The sequence below is a fragment of the Culex pipiens genome, chromosome 2, assembly GCF_016801865.2.
Source record: "Culex pipiens pallens isolate TS chromosome 2, TS_CPP_V2, whole genome shotgun sequence".
Taxonomy (NCBI): domain Eukaryota; kingdom Metazoa; phylum Arthropoda; class Insecta; order Diptera; family Culicidae; genus Culex; species Culex pipiens.
The window spans coordinates 93,258,963-93,282,771 of NC_068938.1; the positions used below are offsets into that span (position 1 = coordinate 93,258,963).

A 23,809-nucleotide genomic window follows, 5' to 3' on the forward strand; every position below is an offset into this window, starting at 1 on the left:
GCTAAACTTAAATCAATTTCTGAACACGACAAATTACTTGATTGTTTGTGTTTGTTTAAAAAAACAGAACTCGAGTCATGGCGCTGCCTTTCCGTTTCACCATAAGATGTCCAATTCCTAGAATTTTAACTTTTTTTTTGAATTTACGAATATTTTTGCAGAAGATAAAAAAATGTGATTCGATTATCCGGATTGTCCGAGAAGTTCGGATAATCGTGTACGAACTGTTTTTAAATCTGTTAAATCCCAAGATTTTCAAATCTGAGTATTTGAAACTTTTTGAAAGCTAGATTTATTTTTATTTTTTGAATACATTTTTATGTTTGTTTACACTTGTTTTACTGTATTTAGCAATGTTTACCTGGGTGATGAATAAGGATAATGTGTAACGTGATTTTCGAATGATCCCACTTTGTTTACATCTACAATGTAGGAGGCTGTTCAAGCACAAGCATGACTTTTTTCTTACTGGTAAATGAGCTGTTTTATAATCAGTAGTATGTGTTTTATTTTGTCTAGTTTTTGACATTTTTTGCTGGAAAATTGTGTGTTTTCAAGTTTCGATCGGTTAGAAGAGGTTTTTCTTTTTACGGGTGACAAAGAACTGCGGCGAGAGTGTCATTCTGCGATGTCGCAGATAAATTCCCTGGCTGATTTTGGAATCCTGCAGCTCTTCCTGGTCCAGCGAAAAAACATCGCTAATTCTAGCGAAGCTGATCCAGCAAACAGAGAAGATTTACACTAAACCAGTAGGTTTTCAAACGGAATCAAACAGTAAAGACAGTTTCTGTTTAGATACAACCGCATCGACTCCATCCAACAACTTCCAAAATTACGATCTCGCCTTCAACTTCCGTAAGATTTCTTGATTTCAACTCCTCAAAAGCCACACATTTTTCATTCCTGGGGGAAAAAACAAAACATTTTTTATGATCGATAACAATACTCTCTCCTTTTAGCGAAGAGTAAATTGGTTCCACTTTGACAGTTCAAAATTGAGGCCGTTTTGCGAACCACTATTCAGCACCCAGATTTTTACATTTGAATTTTTAAGGTTATTATTTGTTGAATTGTCAATTTTAATTTTTTTTCTATCTGATTTTTTGAATTTATTATTTTAACGTTTGTATGCTCGTATTCGAATCAAAATTTCGATTTTAAATTTTCATTATCATTTTTTTTTACATGAAGGTATTTTTTATTCCTCTCAGGCTTACTTAGTAGCGTGACCAGGCTCTGACAGAAGGGTGGCACACGCATGGGCTTTTTTATTACGGTGTTTGTGAATGAACCCCCGGACAAATCTAGAGCAAATTTATGTCAAAGGGAAAAAAAGAGGGCACGGACTTAAATTCCTAAATTTTTAAATTGTTAAATTTCTCAATTCTTAAATTCCTCAATTTCCGATTTTTTTTTATTAATTTCCAATTTATTAAAGCTGCCATTTTTGCCGCCATCTTAAATTACAAAAAAAATACATTTTTGGAGTCATGTTTTAAGTTAGAAACTCAAATTTAGAGAATTTATAGACTGGAAGTTTTGACGAGGACTTCGGGCGATTGAGTCCGAACCTAGGTGCGAATTGGTTTTATTTTTTTAATTCTTAAATTTTCGAATTTAATATTTTTGATTTAATATTTTTTACACTTTAATAGTTTTTGAAATTCTACATTCTTTGATTTTTTTTCAGTTGCAGCATTGTTAAATATTAGAATTTTTGATGTTCTGAACATTTTAGTTTAAATATTTTTAACTTCAGTTTTTTTTTATTTTTGAATTTCAGACTTTGTAAATTATAAAATTTTGGATGAGTTTAATTTTTGATCCATTGAACTTGTGATTTATTGATTTTTTTCTCATGCATATTTTTATTTTTTTACATCTATGATTTGATTATTTTTTTTAATTTCTCAATTTATTTTTTTTTTGAGTATGTATTTATATTTTTCAATTTCTTATTCAATTTCGAATTTCTAAACTTCTGTGTTTCCAATTTTTGTGAGTTAGTGTATTACCTAATTTTTTTAATGAAAATTGTCTAAATTTTCCCTTTGGTTTACTTCATTTCGAGTAAAAAGCAAAGTCCGTCTTATTATTTTGAGTTTCGGCATTAAAATGCAATTAGGAATTTGCTATACAGTCCAGACTCGATTATCCGAAGCCTCGATTACCCGAAGTTCGATTATCCGCAGGTTTGTATAAGACTCGGATAATCGAATCACGAAAAAAAAAGTTTTTTCCTATTTTACCATTTTCTTGTTTTTAACATATAATTTGAGTTCTACGACCCCATTTTAGTCAAATTTGAGTTACCTATGCCCTGCATAGGTTCAAGCTCATTTATATTTCAGTCCAAGCCTTCAGTAACCAACTGAAAACATTTTCTGTGATATAAATTTAAGCTTTCCTATCCTTCTTCTTCTTGCCTAGCAAAAGTGGCAGTTGTTTTAAACAGTTTTTTCTGCTCTCGCTTAATCGATTGAAATGTACTGAACTCATTTCATCTAATGATTGTATCTGAATTACTTTTTAGCTGTAAGTATCTCCAAAACTCTGCATTTTGTAATTAGTTAAGCAAATTGTATTATGTTAAGTACAACAAATAAACATGAATTTAATTGAATCAAATTTGAGTTTTTGATTGCCTATTAAAAAATAAAATACTTTTTTTCAATATTGCATCACCACCATTTTGACCGCCATCTTGGATTTAAAAATTATAAATCATTTTAGCGTAGTTTAGGGGTCATACCTTCTCTCTGGTCATACTTAAGCTCGACAATCAAAAATTAGACAACGGAAAAAAAATCGTATTTCGATTCTCCGAAGTGATTTTTTTCCGAGCTATCGGATAATCGATTCTGGACTGTATTATCATATCGAATACAACATTATTTAAATGTTTCGTTGATCATGGATCGCTTAACATTTTGAGAGAAAATGCTCATCCATTGTTAAGCCAATTAGGGCCCAAGTTTTCACTTTTGTTTTTGCTAAACCGAACAATGTTCACAAAGCTAGCAACTCTCACACTTTCTTCACTCCACTGATTTAAATGTCTAATACAAAACTACAATTTTATTTCCCCTCCTGTTCTCTCTCCTCACCTCAGGTGAACCTTCAGCGCGGATGGCTCAATGAACGCCTTATCGCACAGCCGGCAGACACTGGGACGCTCCCCAGTGTGAATCTTCTTGTGCCGTTGCAGATGATACGCCGTGTCCAACACCTTCCCACACTCATCACACTTGTACTGTCTGTTCGCTTCTAGAGCTTCCTTATTACTAACGATGCCACCACCACCACCTTCACCACTATCACTATCGACTTCACGGCCACTTCCGTCGTCGTCGTCATTCGCAACTAACTTTGGCTTCACCGGGCTGTCATCCAGGTCGATCTGGTGCATCTCGAGCAGCTCCTCTTCGTCGAGACCGTCCTCTGCCGCGTTGTCCTCCTCTGCGGCATACGTTTCACCGACTGGAAAGTAGAAATCGGGCTCCACCTTGATCTGCTCGGACTCCATTTTGGGGGACCTCCAGCAGTTTCCTGGTGTGGCACACTTCCTGCAAAAACATTTTTGGAGAAAAGAGAGAGAGACTTGGTTAAACAAAACTTGCCTGTTTGACAAACATTCACATTGTATTTAGGTGAAAGACGACCGACGACGACGACTCTGCTACCTTGGCCAATCGGGCGAGATGACTTCGTGGTCGGTCGGCAGGTCGGACAATTGAGCAACACCCCTTCAGCCTCTAGCTCTACCAACCACCAAGAGTGTGGTGTCTGGGGCAATCGTGGCGGTGGTGTTGTGCTTTGACATCAACCCACTTTTTTTTGTGTTCGTTTGTTTCGCGCTGAATGTTGATCATTCCAATTAATATCTGGGCCATCGAGCGCGCGCGCGACCGAGGCCCAGGCGGGCGAGCGCTCTCTTGTGTGAGAGAGGAAGAGCGCGCCCGCCGAGTCAGCCAATCGCGGTGCGCGGAGAGGATGGATTGAGAGAAAGAGGTTGCGAGAGGGCTTAGTCGGTGTAGGGCAGGGTTACAATTTAACAAAAATAACTTTAATTCAATTGACTGTCAATAAGTATCTCAAACAGGGATGCCAGATACACAGATTTGTCTGTGTTTCACAGACTTTTGAGCTTGCGTCAGACATTTTTTGAGGTACACAGACTTTGAAAAAAACTTCATTAAATTAATATTTTTACAAATATCAACTTGAACTTGTTTCGTTAGTCTTCAAATGTTGAAAACCCCAATTTCTGATGGATTTCTATGACTGTAAATTTCTATATTTGAATTTTAGACAAATGCACAGACATACACAGACTTTTTTACAGACATTTTTAAAAATCAAGTGGCATCCCTGATCTCAAATATAATTATGGCGTCCAAATTTGACTAAAATGGGGTTGCAGAACTCGAATTTTATGTTAAAAACAAGAAAATAAAAAAACGAAAAAAAATTCTCCACCAACTCACACGAAATCGGAAAAAGTTGCCCCGACCCCTCTTCGATTTTCATGAAACTTTCCCCACCGTCACGAAATATCGAAAAATGGACCTCGGATTCGTGATAAGGGACCAAAACTACCCCTTAGAGCAAAGTTTCACGCAAATCGAAGAGGGCTCGGGGCAACTGCTGTGTGAGTTGGCGGAGAATGACCCAAATGTCACTTCTGACTTATTGTTTGGATGTTGCCGAGAGAAAATCCTATTTCAAATGTGTTGTTTTTTTTAATTCTGTATTGTGATCATTAGAAACGAAGGTAAGAAAATGTTAATAACAAATGCCTCGATGCTAAACACCGTTTTTTTAATGTTTGGACGATTGATGAAATAAATGAATTAATAACAGTATTTTTAGCGACAAGCAAAATCAATTTTTGATAACTGAAATACCAGTAATGATTGCTGAATCTTCAGCAAATAATCTGTCAAACTGCCACTAGCAAATTATTGAATTTTCAGCAAAATAATTTGCCGTTTCTTTTGCTGAAATTTCAGTTGTTTTGACAAATTTCAGTAAATCATCTGTCAAAGTGACAAATATCAGTTAACTGAGAATTCAGTAAAACTTTACTCAATTTCAGCAAAAAAATGGTGTGCACTGTATTGTAGTTTCAAATTCAAATTTACATAAAAAATGTAGTCAAAAAAATTATACATAAATTATTTTTTTTTTCAGAGAATCACTATTTTTTTAATTCATAACTCAGAGGAAAAATTTTAGACCATACTTCTCTATTTCTCAAAAGTTGCAGGTTTTGGTTCTCTAAAACATGCCAAAAAATCGAAAAATAAGGACTTTGGGAAATTAAGTTTTTGTAAAATAAAAACTTTTTTAATAAATCGGCAATTTTTTCCCAGTACCTATTTTTTTGAATACCCAAGTAGCACACTTTGTTCACCAAAAGATTTCCGAACTTGTTGTTGAACTCATTTACTATGTTTTCCCAACATCCCTGAGAACTCTTGAACGCTGGAAAAAGCGCACGTTTTTCTGTTGTTGAACATCTCTTAACCCGTTAGAAATGTGCATGGTTTAATTAAGTTTTACCAGCGCACGTCCTACTTGCATAGAGAACGTTTGCTGAACATGTCATAAGAACTCTTGACTATAAGATTCTGAACCGGGTTGGATAACGTCGTTAGAACCGTTTAACAACATTCTGCCTTTAAGATTCAGGAGGGAGTTGGGCAAACGTTTTTATAACCGTTCAAGAACATATCGTGGCAGACAAGAATGTTAAACAGGCTTTTCATAAAATACTTTCAAGGTGTTCGCTCAAAAGTTTTTTTTTTTCTTAATTTAATCCTTTATTTGTGAGTAATGTCGCTTTACGATACTTTAACTACTAGTTTTTTGTAATTTATTAGTTTGGACAGGGATACGCCATTTATGAATGATAATAATATGAAAATATCAACCATAAAAAGTCATTCAATTTCCTAATTATGCCTTTGGGGATTTCTTTTAATTATGTTTGAGTGCTAATTAACATCGCTTGCTACTACTACCCCACTGGTTCCTACTGGCTGCTGGTTCCTGGTGCTGCATTTTCAGTTTTCCTTTTTGATGAAGAATGCTCAGGGCAAGTATCGAACCCAAGATCACTCCAAATGTCAAGTCCGGGCGCGCGTCTGCTTCTTTCCACGAGGGGTTATGTTGGATGAGCAGGCCTAAACGTCAATAAGAAGTCTGCGGTCATCTAGGTTTTACCAAGTTCACTAACAGTTTGCCAAAACTTCTTTTGAACATAAGCTGTTTCTATTTTTAGAACTATCTGTGCTTGTTTCGTCAACATGTTCTTGCTCGGTTTTTAAAACACGAACGCGAACTACACATAAACAACTTGTTTACGTGAAATCCCATCCGAAGCCAGAGGTCAATTCTACTATGTTATCATGTTTAGCAAACTGAAATGGAACATCATGTCTGCAAATGTCATTTTGCTTTTCGAGTTCTACAAGCATGTTCCATTTGAGTCAGAATAAACTTCAAAATGAACTATTCGTAATCTGTTGCTAGATTTGGCATTTGTGTTACACAACCATGTTGAACAATGGTTTTTTGATCAAAATGAGAACAATTGACCAAATTTTATGACACTTGTTCAATAATTAACGTATAAAAACGCTTGTGCAGCAATTGTTCAACAAAAAAAATAAAAAGCGATGTTTTACTTGCTACTTGGGTAGTCAACAGATTTTTGAATATCTTTGGTCATAGGGAAGGCCCCTACAAAGTATGAGTCAAATAAAAAAAATACAAATAAAATCCATTTCCAGTTTTGGTAGAGAATTGATCATGGGGAAAAGCAAAAATCTCAAAATTTCACCAAAAGGTGGCGTTAAATGTGTCGGATCATTGTCAAGTGTCAAATGACTTTGTCGAAGACCGCAAAACGATCCGAGTTAACCCTGACGAGTTGTTAGTGTTTTTGCATGAAAAGATTATTTTTCACCAATTTTAACAATCTATATCGACCCTTAAACCTTAAGCTATTTTGCTCAAAATTTTCACAGTTACTTATTTTTGCCTAAGGAATCGAATCAGGGGGTATCCATGACGTCGATTTTTTTTATTGTCGCCCTATTATACATGGGTTTTTGTGTTCCAACATGAAATTTAAATATTTGATCTTTGAAGTAGTGATATCGGAATTTGTAATCCAAGATGGCAGCCAATATGACGAATATGATATTTTGAGAAAATTCATGTTAAAAAGGAGGAAATAAAAATATTTATTTTTTTAAGGATTAGATTATCATAAGTTCTTTTGATTTTTTTTATTCCTTTATTATTTATTAAAAACTTTTTAGACCTCTTCGGGAAACTTATCCAATAATGTGTTTTATGTGTCATTTATTCATTAAAATTTGCAACATAAGACAAGTAGAATGTAGATGGTTGCAAATCGCTAAACAAAAGTGTAAATTTGGCAGGTGTAATTTTAGAAGGTTGAATATTACCTCTTTTATGATGTAATTTTACCTCAATTTAGACTGAAAAAGAGACATTACACCAGAATAGTGGTAAAATTACACATTTTCAGAGGTAAAATTACAAAAAAAAAATCTGACATAAAAGATGTACCCCTTTTTAGATGAAATTTTACCATGTTTTTGTTTCTGTGTACCGAAATAAAAAACTTGAAGAAATCTAGAGTTTTTTTTAAAGGTCCTACAAACTATTGTGTTGTATATGTTTAAAGGACCTAAACTCTACAAATGAATTAATGTACACCAAAAAAAGCTTAAAATGCTTAAAACAATGAACAGCACAAAAACAGAGTAAAAAAATGCATCAAGTGACAAAACGAGTTGAGCACAACCCTGCCCTGCTTAATCTCAATGTTTTGAAAGAGCGTGATAGTGAGAGAGCGAGATCAAGAGAACACTCTCTTGCGGCAACAACGTGCACACGAGGTTTATTGAAAATAGGGCAAGAGCGCGCGCACGCTTTCGAGAGTTTGTGATGTGTAAGCCAAAAAGTACACAAACAGAAAACACACTGATATTTCGCAGTGTCAGTCACAGATGTTTGTAATTTAATCGCTTTAGAAAAAGAGAACAAGAGAGCGACAGTGCGAGAGAGAATGCGCACGAAATGCGAAAGAGAGTGTGGCGACCTGGCCTCTAATGCCGCCGACTTAAGAGCACACTACTATCCTACTAAAACGAATAATAATCGGCTCGAAATTTGAGAAACGAGACGAACACGATCTCGCCGCTGCAATGCAACTTGTGAAGGGTTTTTTTTTTCGCTTCATTTTCATTTATTTCTACTTCTTTAAATTGTGTGTGGAAATTATGCTTTGGTTTCGTTTCGAAATCTCTTCTCTTCTCTCTTTACTCTACTCTTAGTGCGATGGATGTAACGCTGCGCGCGCGCGCCAAGTGTTTTTGGGGTCCATTCATTGGTGAGCTGAGAGACATATTTGTGAAATTTGTGAACGTGTGCCTGATCTCATGGTTGACCCATTCATCAGATTCGGGTTAGTAGTTCATGGCCTGATTAGTGAGCGGTTTTTTATTTTATTTTCCGGGTGTGAGGCGTGCAATATCTTAATGAATCCAAATGGATTATGAAAGTTCTGACTGTCTGTAAACTTGACTTTTGTGGTTTGTAAGAGAAGCTTGTGAATCTTGTCTTTTACTTTCATTTTATTTATGTCGAAATGTGTTGAGGCAAATTTTTTTCCTGAATCTTAACATATTTTATTTAGTTTGACATTTTTGTAGATATGCAAATTTAGGAAAACCATATTTAACTGCTTGTAATTTTAAGCATTTAACTTAGATTCTTTGATAAAACTGACCTACCAAAAATGACAAAAATGACTGCGTAGACTCAACTCGAGGGGTAGCATGAAGTTTGGAGTCCCCAGAAACACGTGCACTTTGAATTTTTCAAAAATATTTAGACAGGGACGAATGGTTTTTCTCCAATGTTTGTATAGAGAATCGCTATTGCATACAAGCAAAAATACAGTATAGAATTTTTTTTTTGCATAACTTTTAATATTTTTCCTTTTCTGATTTTTTGGGGAATTTTTTGTTATTTTGCCAAACTCTCTCCCTTTTTTCTCCCCATAAAAGGCCACGTGGGTAATGGATGAGCCCCTGCCCAAATTATTTGAAAATTTGTTATAAGACCGATTCTTCGGCTCCTTTTCAAAAAATTCCCAAGTTTTTTTCAGCGTTTTGGCTGTAGTGGCACAATTAAAGAAGAAACTCCCCAATGTTATTACATATTTGAAAAGATAATTGATTTTCCAACATAGAAATGACATGCATAATGAACAATATTATACCTGTGCTTCTCCTGAAATGAAAATGTAGCGTGACGGGACAACATCGTAAAACTGGAATTTTAAAAGGCACACCAAAAAAATCGACACAGTTTTGCCAGATTGATTTTTTAAAACTTTTGCTCTTCTACACATTATCACAAATTGAAAAACTAATCTTTTGCTCCTTGAACTGAAAGATTTGGATGAGATTTGAGTTGTTGCCAGCTATTTCTTTTCGTGACGGGACAACGAAAGGAGCAGATTTATGAAAAAACTCCTCTCTCATTCAATGACTTGCAGACCTTATTTGGTCAATAATTTTGGCATTTTAGATAAGAAAACGCATTTAAAGCACATTGCAATTATTAGATCATAATTAAAATGAAATTTTTCATACAAAAAATCACATTGAAAATTGAAAAAAGTGACATTTTGGTGTAGCTTCGCTAAGAATCGGTCATAATTTATTCTATGCACTCCATTTTATTGGGAACATTTTGGACAGAAAACTTTCAATAAAATTTTTATTGACCTTGTTTTAAAAACAGTGGTTATCTTTTGAAAAATTGTTGAAAAAAAATTAAACAATATTGATTGGATTTTAACTTATTTCAACAATTCTTGTGTCAAAGTTGAAAACGGTTATCCACAAATATTAATATGTTAAAATACATTGATTGAAAAAAATTAATATTTTTTCTGCATTCAATATTTCAATTTGAGTATTTGCAACATTTGTGCCAAACAAATAATTTGCATGAATTTTATCTCTACTATTTTTACAAAATACTCTAAAGCCATTGCACAGTGGTCCAGATCGCAAAATTAAGTGGAAAACGGATTTTCCGAAAAATGGTGAAGTTTTGGAGCTTTGGTGTCTTCAGAAGAGTTGTTGCATATAGAAGGAGGCAACTTATGGCTTGGTTGAAAATTAGGGTGGTTCACGATTAGGGTGATTTAGAAAATCTAACTTTTCAGGATTATTTTTGGGAATTTTTTTGTCTTCTAGGAAGTTGTTGGGCTTCCCAATCCAAGCAACTTTGCCGAAGGCACCAAAATTTTATCTCGTAATCTACGCCTTCTACGACCAAATTTATAGAAAGCATCTAAGCAAACCTTCAAAAATCAATTTTTTGAACGTGGAAGTTCAGGGTTAAGTTTTAGAGAAAAGTGATATTCGGGGCACTTTTAGAGCTTTAGCACACATTTTTATTTTTTGACAAGTCAATTTGGACTTAAGGGTCAAAAGTTACAGCCATTTTAAGGTAAAAAAGATGCAAATTTAAAACTCAAATATCTCGAAAAGGCGCAAGCCAAATTTTAAGCGCCAGGTTGCATTTGAAAGAGGAGATCCAGCACTACAAACGCTGAAAAAAATCTCAGGGGTGTTTTTCTTTAAACTCGAGATATCTTCATTTGAAAAAGTCTAATTTTCAAGGGAAAATCATATGAGACCACCCTAACGAAATTCGAAAATTGTCCAAATATATGTTTTTTCCTTGTAATTTTGCCCGCTGAATCTGCCCTCAGAATTGACCCAAAGTGTCGAAAAATCGATTTTTGGTCATATTTTGGGTTTAAATGATAATTTTACATGCATTGCCCTTCAAATTTGGTCGGAAAAATCAGGGGGCACATTTTTTTCAAATTTTAAATAGAATTGGAAGACTAATCAACGGGAAACAATCTTAAATGCATATTCCTGCAGTAATAGTTATATTTAGCATGTTTGGGCTCGTTTAAAAATATTTTTGATTTTTATGAAATTCCGATGTACAGCACCGCAAAAACTTCATTTTCAAAAAAAAAATCGTCTTGCATAGATATTTTGGAAACTAATAATTAAAAAAAACTGGATAGGTGTATAATGCATTCGATAATTTAAAATTATAACCACTCAAATCCCATTTTCAAATTCCCGACTTTTCAAGAACTTCAAATAATAGGCATTTCTTACCTTACGAACAGACAATTAAAAAAAAAAGAGTCAATATTAACTATCAGAACAAATTTCGAAAAAAGATCAAAATAACACTATTGACAGTTATAGTATAAAATAGAAATTTAACAATAATTTTACAAAAAAAAAAAACTTTAAAATTAAAACTTTCATTGTATTGAGAGAAAAATATAAGTAATTAGTTTTTTTAATAACTTAGCAATATATATATAATTTCAGAATTGAGCATGAGCATGAGAGATCACCCATGGTTGCCCCTCCGTTGCTGAACAGAACCGTAATATCCTTTCAGCACTACTGATTATAGGCTTCGACGATCTAGTGGTGTTTCCCTTATCAACAGCATGTATGAATGCGCTGAAAAGATAAAACACCATGATTGCTAAAGCTAGATCAGTTGCGAATAGGTAACAGTCATTGGCCACCAACGGCGCCCGCCATGTCAGTTTGTAGACCTCGATTTTAAGGGACGGGAATGTTAGTTAGCGCAGGTTGCTACTAGGGCAGCTGATTTACTCTGTGCTTACACCCCACGAGCGCCAGGAACCTGAAAACTTGTTAGTAGGATAGGGTGTTTGGTCAGGATTCATCATAGAAGATGATGATGCGACCCAAAATCATAGTGTTTGTTGAAAGATGTTATATATTATTCTCAAGGCAAACAATCGGATGCTGCGGATGAGACATTTCCCGTTTATCTGTTGTTAAATTTTAAATGAAATGGTTTAGTCTTAGACAGCCGGCTGTGGAAAGATAGAACCAAAATCATTTGTAATTAAAGAATGAAGGATTAAACAATGTAACTTTTAACTTGAGATGATTTTACGAGTTTTAAATGATTGATGTTTAGTAAGGTACTGATTAACGGTGCGAACGACGAGTTTCGATGTGTATCGAGCTGAAATGGTATGATAGGGTGTTGATAGGGTCAAATCAAACTGGCTAGCTGTCATCGGGACAGCCAAAGCCAGCCGCACCTTCACACGCACACACGCACGCGAGAAAAACGAAAAACACACCGACGGCGGACGCGAAAATTCTACGACCCTACGGAAAGGAATCGCAAATCTGACTGGCTCAACTGTCATCGGGACAGCATGAGCCAGCCGCACCTTCACACGCACGCGGAAAAAAAACGAAAAACACACCGACGGCGGACGCGAAAATTCTACGACCCTACGGAAAGGAATCGCAAATCTGACTCCAATATATATATAATTTCAGAATTATTTAAAAAAAAACTTTAAAATTAAAACTTTCATTGTATTGAGAGAAAAATATAAGTAATTAGTTTTTTTAATAACTTAGCAATATATATATAATTTCAGAATTATTTAAAAACTTGCCGAACATTAAGTTTTGTAACTCGGTAACAACTGGAAATCTGGAGTTTTTTTTTTTTTGAAAAGGTCCAATACACGGAAAACCGGCATTAGTCTTTAAAGACTTATTTTTAGCCTTTTTTGAAGTTCGGTCAGTATTGTCAGAAAAAGGCCTAAAAATTAGTCTTTTTTCGGGCCTAAATTTTAGGCTTTTTTTAGAACAATGTGGGGAAGTAAGAAAAAGGCTAAAATATAGGCTTTTTGTTAGAAACCTTTAGAACTTATTCGCGATTTGACATGTCAGTTTTTGTTTGTTGTTCGAGCTGTGCGGACCTTTCAAGGCGTCAGGTAAGTTGGTTGTGGCAGGTTTTTCGGTGTTTCTGGGTTTATGGGGTGAACCGGTGCCGTGGTGAGGCCATTAGGGAAGGAGCCGCCGCCGCCGCCGGGTGTTGAATGTTCCACTGAAAGGAACAAGAGGCGGGGACGGAACAAACGACGGGTCGTTAAATGGTCCGTCCCAAGAAAGAGGAGGAGGAGGACGGAATATTTAAGTTTCGGTGGCGTGTTCCTTCCCTTGGGGACTGAGCACTACGGCATCGATTCAACGTGACCATCCGGACGGAAGACAATGAGGAGGAGGTGTTTGGATCGGCCGGGAGTTGGTGAAGGAAAACGGATGCTTGGTGCGTCGTGTCGTGAACGATGGAGGAGATAAATTTCAAGTGCCGGGAGTGTGACCAGACCGAAAATCGGTAGTGACCAGTTAGGGATTTGTGGCGTGATGGAAGTGGAGGAGAAAAGGAGTGTGTGTTTGTGGGTGGGTTGTTGGTTAGTGTGTACCTGAGTGTGGGTCACTGGCGGAACCAGGGACCAGGAACACGTGCCCCCCCCCTCCCCTCGACAGGAATTTGTTCTAGATTTGTTCGGGAGTGTATTCACAAATACCGTAATCAAAAATATTCTCATACGAGTGCCCCCCGAGGTGCCCCCCTTCCTACCAGAGCCTGGTACCGCCCGATACCAATTAAAAAAAAACTTTTAGAAAATCAAAATTTCAAATACACATTTCCGTCATCAGGGGTGACATTGGGACTGGGGGGTAAGATTGGGTCATAAAAAAATGAGGAATTTTGTATGAACCAATCTCACCCCCCAGACCCAATGTCACCCCTGATGACAGTTCTTAAAAATTTAAACTGAAAAATTCTAAAATTATTAGATTTTAAAAATCTTGAATTCTCAACATTCTAAAATTCTTCGAATTTAAAATTCTAGTTTCCAAATTCAAATAAATATAATAAAATTAAATTATAAAATTCCTCAAATTTAAATTCTAAAATTCTAATACTCTTGATTTCTTAAATTTTCAAATTCCTAAATTCTTAAATTCTTAAATTCCTAAATTCTTAAATTCTTAAATTCTCAAATTCTTAAATTCTTAAATTCTTAAATTCTTAAATTCTTAAATTCTTAAATTCTTAAATTCTTAAATTCTTAAATTCTTAAATTCTTAAATTCTTAAATTCTTAAATTCTTAAATTCTTAAATTCTTAAATTCTTAAATTCTTAAATTCTTAAATTCTTAAATTCTTAAATTCTTAAATTCTTAAATTCTTAAATTCTTAAATTCTTAAATTCTTAAATTCTTAAATTCTTAAATTCTTAAATTCTTAAATTCTTAAAATCTTAAATTCTTAAATTCTTAAATTCTTAAATTCTTAAATTCTTAAATTCTTAAATTCTTAAATTCTTAAATTCTTAAATTCTTAAATTCTTAAATTCTTAAATTCTTAAATTCTTAAATTCTTAAATTCTTGAATTCTTGAATTCTTGAATTCTTGAATTCTTGAATTCTTGAATTCTTGAATTCTTGAATTCTTGAATTCTTGAATTCTTGAATTCTTGAATTCTTGAATTCTTGAATTCTTGAATTCTTGAATTCTTGAATTCTTGAATTCTTGAATTCTTGAATTCTTGAATTCTTGAATTCTTGAATTCTTGAATTCTTGAATTCTTGAATTCTTGAATTCTTGAATTCTTGAATTCTTGAATTCTTGAATTCTTGAATTCTTGAATTCTTGAATTCTTGAATTCTTGAATTCTTGAATTCTTAAATTCTTAAATTCTTAAATTCTTAAATTCTTAAATTCTTAAATTCTTAAATTCTTAAATTCTTAAATTCTTAAATTCTTCAATTCTTCAATTCTTCAATTCTTAAATTCTTCAATTCTTCAATTCTTCAATTCTTAAATTCTTAAATTCTTAAATTCTTAAATTCTTAAATTCTTAAATTCTTAAATTCTTAAATTCTTAAATTCTTAAATTCTTAAATTCTTAAATTCTTAAATTCTTAATTTCTTAAATTCTTAAATTCTTAAATTCTTAAATTCTTGAATTCTTGAATTCTTAAATTCTTAAATTCTTAAATTCTTCAATTCTTCAATTCTTCAATTCTTAAATTCTTAAATTCTTCAATTCTTCAATTCTTCAATTCTTAAATTCTTAAATTCTTCAATTCTTCAATTCTTAAATTCTTAAATTCTTAAATTCTTCAATTCTTCAATTCTTCAATTCTTAAATTCTTCAATTCTTCAATTCTTAAATTCTTAAATTCTTAAATTCTTAAATTCTTAAATTCTTAAATTCTTAAATTCTTAAATTCTTAAATTCTTAAATTCTTAAATTCTTAAATTCTTAAATTCTTAAATTCTTAAATTCTTAAATTCTTCAATTCTTCAATTCTTCAATTCTTCAATTCTTAAATTCTTCAATTCTTCAATTCTTAAATTCTTAAATTCTTAAAGTCAGATCTTTGAAAAATTGAACTTGTCAAACTACGCCAATCCAGTTCTGAGCCCAGTTGATCCAGTTATTCACCCAATTTGTGAATAACTATCAAACTCTTACAACTCTTCTTCAAAATATTGATTTTTTTTATTTTCAGGTTTAAGCTGTACTCATCCGTGAATCTGTCGTACATATTCCGAAATTACCGAATTACCGAATAAAAACATTTTTATAAAAAATTAGATAAAAATTAGTCTTTTATACCTTTAAATAAGTCTTTTTAGGCCTAAAAATAAGTCTTAATCAAGTTCCGCCATCTTGTATTATGTCCACTTTGACCCCTCCCATTTCCTGCAAAAGCCTAAAAATTAGTCTTTTATACCTTTAAATAAGTCTTTTTAGGCCTAAAAATAAGTCTTAATCAAGTTCCGCCATCTTGGATTGTGTCCGCTTTGACCCCTCCCATTCCCTGCAAAAGCCTGAAAATTAGTCTTTTAAACCTTTAAATAAGTCTTTTTAGGCCTAAAAATAAGTCTTAATCAAGTTCCGCCATCTTGGATTATGTCCGCTTTGATCCCCTTCCGATTCCAGCAAAAGCCTAAAAATTAGTCTTTTAAACCTATAAATAAGTCTTTTTAGGCCTAAAAATAAGTCTTAATCAAGTTCCGCCATCTTGGATTATGTCCGCTTTGATCCCCTCCCGATTCCAGCAAAAGCCTAAAAATTAGTCTTTTAAACCTATAAATAAGTCTTTTTAGGCCTAAAAATAAGTCTTAATCAAGTTCCGCCATCTTGGATTATGTCCGCTTTGATCCCCTCCCGATTCCAGCAAAAGCCTAAAAATTAGTCTTTTAAACCTATAAATAAGTCTTTTTAGGCCTAAAAATAAGTCTTAATCAAGTTCCGCCATCTTGGATTATGTCCGCTTTGACCCCTCCCATTTCCTGCAAAAGCCTAAAAAATAGTCTTTTAAACCTATAAATAAGTCTTTTTAGGCCTAAAAATAAGTCTTAATCAAGTTCCGCCATCTTGGATTATGTCCGCTTTGACCCCTCCCATTTCCTGCAAAAGCCTAAAAAATAGTCTTTTAAACCTATAAATAAGTCTTTTTAGGCCTAAAAATAAGTCTTAATCAAGTTCCGCCATCTTGGATTATGTCCGCTCTGATCCCCTCGCATTCTCGAAAAAGACTAAAATTTAGGCTTTTTGACGATAACATTAAGCCTAAAATTTAGCCTTTTTCGTACTAAAACGAAACTAGTCTTTTTAAGACTAACCCATCATTAGGCTTAAAAAGACTTAACACGGTTAGGTTCGATAAAGCCTAATTTTAAGTCTTAAAAGACTAATGTCGGCTTTGCGTGTAAACCAAATTTCCAGTTTTTGCTTTTTGTGTGTTCGTGAAACCGCCTTGAGTCAGGAGTATTAAAAAAACACCCAAAAAGAAAAAACTGAAATTTTGGTTTATTGGACCTTTTCAAAAACACTCCAGAAATGTAAAGGGGGTGTGTCAGTATTTAAAAGTTCCGTCATCAGGGGTGACATTGGGTCTGGCGGTGACATTGAGTCATACAAAAATGCTAAAATTTGTATGACAAAATTTTTGAATTTATTTGTTATAATTTTAAATGTTTTGTTATATTATAATTTGTTGAAGAGTTGTTTTTTAATTTTTTCATATTTTTTCTTTACTTAAGATTTTTACATTTATCAAAAAAATATATGTTTAATCTTTAATTCTGAAGTATTTTAATCTACTTAATTCATGGCAAAGAAACTTTAATTTAAAGTTTAGCGCTAAATACAAATTGTGTGAAATTAATTTGAAAATTGTAAAAAATAGTACAAAATTATTCAAAGGTTAGAATACAATTATCGAACAAGTATGCTTGAGATTCCCGACTTTTCCCAACTTATTGACAGAAAATCTCAAATTCCCGACTTTTCCCGATTTTTCGTGGATTTTTGTACATTTCTGACTTTTTCTCCACTTTCCCGATTTCCCAACTTGAGTGGCCACTCTGATTTTATTTTTGATTGGAAAAAAATGTTTAACATTTAAAAATAAAGATAAAATTGGAAAAGAAAAAACAAAAGACGTTAGGTTTATCGTACAACAAAAGTTACTAAAAATAAATTCCTGCACTCGGAAAAATTTCCAAAATTCGAGTAATTAAAAAATAAACGTTTTAAAAAGGTTCAATCCCCTAGACCCCGCATAAATGACCCAGAAAGCTATAAATCCTGACAAAAACGGAACAGAACGACGAAACGTCTGCGAAAAAGAAAGTGTGACACAGTCTGCATCTCTCTGCCCGACTGAAAGGAGATCACTGCCGCTGATAGATCAATCGTTTGTTCGTCATTTCTCCCTCCACATCATCCCACACACATCGCCCATCCCGACATCGACGAAAGAGAGTTCAACAAAGTTCGCCAAGCCCCCAACCTCAACTCAACCCCAACCAGAAATGGCTGAAAATGATGGCCCCTCAAGGGGAAACAAACTAGTACGGCACGTGACGACGACGGTCCTTGGACTCGAAAGGCCAAAACCATTTCAAAACTATAATAAAAATGAGTGACATTGACACACAGACTCATTCACGTTCAGAGCGCGGTTATTGGGTCAAAGCTTGAAGAAATGAACGCGCCAGCGAGGTGTAAAATGGGCTGCCAAGTGTCCCCGACCTACTTCCAGGGAGTCGGGGAGGGAATTGGGGGCCACATGTCGTCGTCGTCATCATAGTCGGCTGTGATGATGCACCTTGAGAATCATTTTTGTTGACGTTTCGGCCTCTTTTTTTGTTGTAGCTTATCTCTCGTCAACTCCGCGTTGAGGCTGGCTGCAGTGCAGATCATTGACCTTCTCTCTAGCGGCCGGCCAGCCATCCGGACCTCGTGGCATCGTGACTCGCTCTTTCTCTCCAGTCGAGTTCTTCTTGGGGCTTTGAATGCAAATAAACAGCGTGAAAGCCCCAGACGAAATCGGCCGGATTAATCCACCTTTCTCAAATTTTTAACGCAATTTTCAAAAAAAGCATTCTTTTCAAATTTTCTCAAAAACAATCTTTTAGACTGATTCGCCAGCTTTTCTTCTCAAAAAAAAAGTAAATCAACCGCGAAACTGCCTCAGATGCAATGGCCATTCGCTGGTGGCTGGTTCGTTCGTGACCCCCTTCTTCTGCTCGAGGGGGCAAACATACACAGCACAGTCAGCTCAAAAGCTCTGATGGTGGTGAAAGAAAGAAGGTACAGCCGCACAGAAAACCGGCCCAATAAACTGCTGCTGGGCCCCCGAAGGGCACGAGACCCCAATAATTGGCCCCGTGTCCCTAAAAACAAAAAAAAAAGTAAGCAAGCTCTCTTGGTGCTGCTGACGATGGTGGTGGTGGTGGTGCTGGTGGAAGGAAAGATGTCAACTTTCACTCCAATTTCTCGAGACGAGCCTTTCTCGTTTTATCTAGAGTCGCACTCTCTCTCTTTTGCTTCATCCGCTAAAGGAGATATCGTTTGTTAAATTTAATAAGCAATGGATAACATTGGTGATCGATTACAGAGGCTCGGGAAATTTTATTGAGGGTTTTTTTTTGATTCCATACATACCTAAAAATAAATCGGTCATTTTTTTTAGTGTTCTCTAATTTTTATATGGTCAAATCTCAATTAATTTTGGGCTGCTTTTCATATTTTTTATGAGTTGAAATATTTTACTATTTTAATGTCCTTCATAAGCTTTTAAAAATGTTTAAATTTGAGCTAATTTAAACATTTTTAAAAGCTGATGAAGGACATTAAAATAGTAAAATATTTCAACTCATAAAAAAAATATGAAAAGCAGTCCAAAATTAATTGAGATTTGACCATATAAAAATAAGAGGTTAAAATGTTGTGTATCACGATATCTTATCACCATATTGAGCAATTCTCTACGAAATCGGTCTTTTTTAGAATTTTAATTTTTGTATTTTTTAATCCGGCTGAAACTTTTGTGGTGCTTTAGGTATGCCCAAAGAAGCTATTTTGCATCATTAGTTTGTCCAATTAATTTTCCATACATATTTTGCAGCTGTCCATACAAAAATGATGCATGAAAATTCAAAAATCTGTATCTTTTAAAGGAATTTTTTGATCGATTTGGTGTCTTCGGCAAAGTTGTAGGTATGATTATGGACTACACTGAAAAAAAACTACACTGAAAAAAAATATGATACTCGATTAAAAAATTTGGTGATTTTTTTTTTATTTAACTTTTTGTTAACTTGATTTGCAAAACAAAAACTTTTTATTTTATTTTTTTATAAGTTTTTGGGAACATCAACTGCCAACTTTTCAGAAATTTCCAGGTTGTGCAAAAAGTCTTTGACCGAGTTAAGAATTTTTTAATCAATGATGATTTAAAAAAAAATCGAAATATTGGTCGCAGAAATTTTTCAACTTTATTTTCGATATAAAATCAAATTTGCAATCAAAAAGTACTTTAGTGAAATTTTGATAAAGTGCACCGTTTTCAAGTTAATTCCTTTTTTAAGGTGACTTTTTAAAAAATAGTCGCAGTTATTCTTTATTTTTTAAATAAGTGCAGATGTTTGCCCACCTTTGAAAAAAATATTTTTGAAGAGCTGAGAAAATTCTCTATATTTTGCTTTTTTGAACTTTGTTGCTACGACCCTTAGTTGCAAAGGTTTAAAAACATAAAATGGCATGCAAAGGTTTAAAAACATAAAAACATGAACCCACCATTTTCTAATGTCGACAATATTTTCAAAAAAAATTTAATCAAGACTAACATTTCAAAAGGGCCAAAAATTCAATATCACGCCCTTTTAAAATGTGAGTTTAACTCAGTTGAACTTTTTCAAACATTGGACAATTATGCGTAGAACGGCAGTTTAAGTCTAGATTAAATTTTCAAAACAACCTATCCCTCATGGGTTTCCTATGCAGATAGGACCACGGGTCCCCCACAGACCGTTATTATGAAGAAAAAATTTCCACCCAAACCAATGATTGGACATGGTTTCTGGGACCATTTTGCACCTCTGGGCCAAGTTTCAAAATATTTGCCGGCAGAAATTTCGAATACGGTCAGTTTTAGTATTTTTAGTTGAAATTAAGGGGAAACCGCATGTAAAATGCGTAGGAAAAGTTCAAAGTTTCAATGTTTTAACTCTTAAACGTTACTGGTCATGGTTTTAAATTGTACTTACATGTAGCAGAATGATATAAAACGATTTACGGAACTGACTTAGCCGGATTAAGCCTTAGTTAAGTGACTTAAGTACATTATTTACAAGTTTTTATCGAAATATTTTTTTTTTACTCCTACATTAGGCAATTTTAAGTCTAGGAAGACTAGATTGCATAAAAATAATTAAAATGGGGTGACTTTGAGCCAAGGGGTGACATGGTACCAAATTTTACGGACCCCGTGGCGCGGTGGTTAGCGGCTTCGGCTGCCGATTCCTCATGTGTGCTAAGGGGCCCGGGTTCGATTCCCGCCCATCTCCTCTGGGTGTTCTGTGTTTGTTCCGTTAGTTAGTAAATTCAGTCTGAAAAGACGGTGTGATGATTTTTGTCTATTAAATAGCTTAACAACAAGCTCGATAAGCAAATCTGGAGTTTTTTTTTTTTTTTTTTTTTTTTTTTTTTTTTTTTTTTTTTTTTTTTTTTTTTTTTTTTTTTTTTTTTTTTTTTTTTTTTTTTTTTTTTTTTTTTGTACATTTTCGTTCGCTAATTCACGCAAGCTCAAACTGCTAAACTGGAACGCACGATCCGTTCGAAATAAAACGATGGAACTAGCCGAGTTCATCGTGGAGGAGAAGATTGATGTTGCGGTGATAACCGAAACGTGGCTCGAACAAAAAATCTCCCTATTTGTTGATGGGTATTCCGTGGAGAGGTTTGATCGACCGGCAGAAGCAGCGGAAAGGGGTGGCGGGGTTGCGATCCTCGTCAAGCACGGAATCGACTTCAAACCGATGGGTGACCTGAAAACGAAAGTGATTGAAGCAGTTGGAGTTCGAGTGCAAGCTGGCGGCGTTTCGTTGAACATCATAGCGGCGTACTTCCCCGGAGGTCGCACGAAAGAGGACAGGGTCAACTTCAAGAGGGACATTCGGGAACTCACCAAGACGAACGAGGCCTACTTCATAGTAGGCGACCTCAACTCAAGGCACAGATCCTGGCACTGCCTACGGGCAAACCAAACTGGAAATATCCTCGCAAACATGCTCCCAACATCCACTTTCTACGTACATGCTCCTGAAGCCCCGACGTACGTCCCCAGAGGATCTGCACGGCCTTCGACGATCGACTTGGTCATATCCAACAACCAGGTCGAAATGTCGATCCCAGTCGTACACCAGGAGCTGTCCTCTGACCACCTTCCAGTAACGTTTGAGATAGACTGTGAGTTGGCTCCGAGTACTCCTACACAACGGTTTCGTTGCTACGACCGGGCCGATTGGACACGGTTCCGTCAAGAAATCGACAGAAGGCTTGACCCAACATCTGATGAGTTCAACAACCTCACATCAAAATCTGAAGTAGATGCAGCAATCCAGATGTTTACAGCAGCACTGCTCGAAGCTGAAGATGTGGCTGTCCCGTGGTTCGAACGAGACCCCCAAAAAGTGAAACTCCCACAGAACATCAAGCTGCTGATCACGTTACGAAACACAAGAAGGCGCCAGTTCATCCGGACTCGCGACCCGCTCTTGGGAATGATCGTCCAGTCGCTCAACCTAAGGATCCAGAATGAATGCAGCAAGTTGAGATTCAAAAACTTTGGGAACACAATTCAAGAGCTTTCTAACGGCCACAAGCAGTTCTGGAGAATCTCTAAACTGGTAAGGAACTCGGTGAAACACAACCCGCCGTTCAGAGTTGGCGACACTCTTGCGATCTCTCCGGCAGAAAAGGCTAAGGTTTTGGGCGAAAGCTTTGCTAAAGCCCATCTCAACCCACTCCCTGCTGATCCTGAAATCAACGCTGCTGTAAATAGGTCGCTGGAGTTAACTGCTGCGGCGAGAGGAACGAACGACGACTGGTCAACGTACACCAAGCCGAATGAGGTCAAGACCATCGTGCGCCGACTGAAGAATAAAAAAGCCCCCGGTTTTGATGGATTGCGGAACATAGTGATCAAACAGCTGCCTCGGAAAGGACTCGTCATTCTCACGAAGATCATCAATGCCTGCCTGAAGCTGCACTACTTCCCCGACGTCTGGAAGCAAGCACTAGTAGTAGGAGTACCCAAACCAAACAAGGACATCACCCAACCAGGAAGCTACCGGCCGATCAGTTTACTGAGCACATTGAGTAAGGTTTTAGAACGAGTAATTTTGGCTCGCCTTAATCGACATCTGGATACCAACCTGATCATCCCGGATGAGCAATTCGGCTTTCGCAAAGGGCACTCTACAAACCACCAGCTCGTGAGGATCACGCAGGCGATCAAAAAAGGCTTTTTAACGAAAAAGTCCACTGGAATGGTCATGCTAGATGTTGAGAAAGCATATGATTCGGTATGGCAAGATGCCATCATTCATAAGCTCGTCGTCGCTGGGTTTCCGATGTATCTGGTCAAACTCATTCAATCGTTTCTCAGAGAAAGAAGCTTCCAGGTCACCGTGAATGGCTCACTGTCACCAATTCATGGAATTCCATTCGGAGTGCCCCAAGGATCTGTGCTCAGTCCAACCCTGTACAATGTCTTCTCAGCTGACGTTCTAATGGTTGATGGTGTTTCGTACGCTTTCTTCGCCGACGACACAGGATACTTTGTATCTGACTCGGACCCGAAAGTCATCAAGACCAAACTGCAGGCGGCCCAAAACCATCTGCAGGAGTTCCAGCGTCAGTGGAGGATAAAAATCAACCCCACGAAGACCCAAGCAGTGTTCTTCTCGAGACGCAGGTCGTCGAGATATCTTCCGAGTTCCAAAGTGAAAGTTTGCGGTTTGGAGGTGGACTGGTCCAACGCAGCTAAGTATCTAGGAGTTCTCCTAGACAAGAAGCTTCTTTTCGACAAGCACACTGACCAGACTCTCAAAAAGTGTAAATCCTTGATCCGTTCGCTGTACTCTTTGGTGAATCGCCGGTCACGTCTCCAGCTGCATAACAAACTCCTGCTTTACAAGTGTGTTTTTCGAGCTGTGCTTACCTACGGGTTTCCAGCTTGGAAGGACTGCGCTGCTACCCATCGGAAAAAACTACAACGTATGCAGAACAAGCTTCTCAAGATGATCTACAACCTCGATCCGTGGTATCCAACCGATGATCTTCACCAGCTGGCTGAACTGGACACGATCGACGAATTCATCGACCGAATGTTCCTGAAGTTCCGGTCAAGCTGCCAGATGTCGGACAACCCACTGATTTCTGCCATCGCCAACTACTTACGTTAAGGAACTCAACAAACCCCGATCCCCT

General features: G+C 35.9%; 1 protein-coding gene across 1 annotated transcript in view; it reads right to left on the reverse strand.

Annotated features, from left to right (window-relative positions):
- The window catches only part of LOC120425185 (uncharacterized), a 50,492-nt gene that overhangs the window by 4,602 nt on the left and 22,081 nt on the right, over nucleotides 1-23,809 (reverse strand). The window contains exon 4 of the mRNA XM_052706941.1: nucleotides 3,108-3,566. Within this exon, the coding sequence (XP_052562901.1) occupies nucleotides 3,108-3,566 (459 nt within the window). The remainder of the gene's footprint in view (nucleotides 1-3,107; nucleotides 3,567-23,809) is intronic.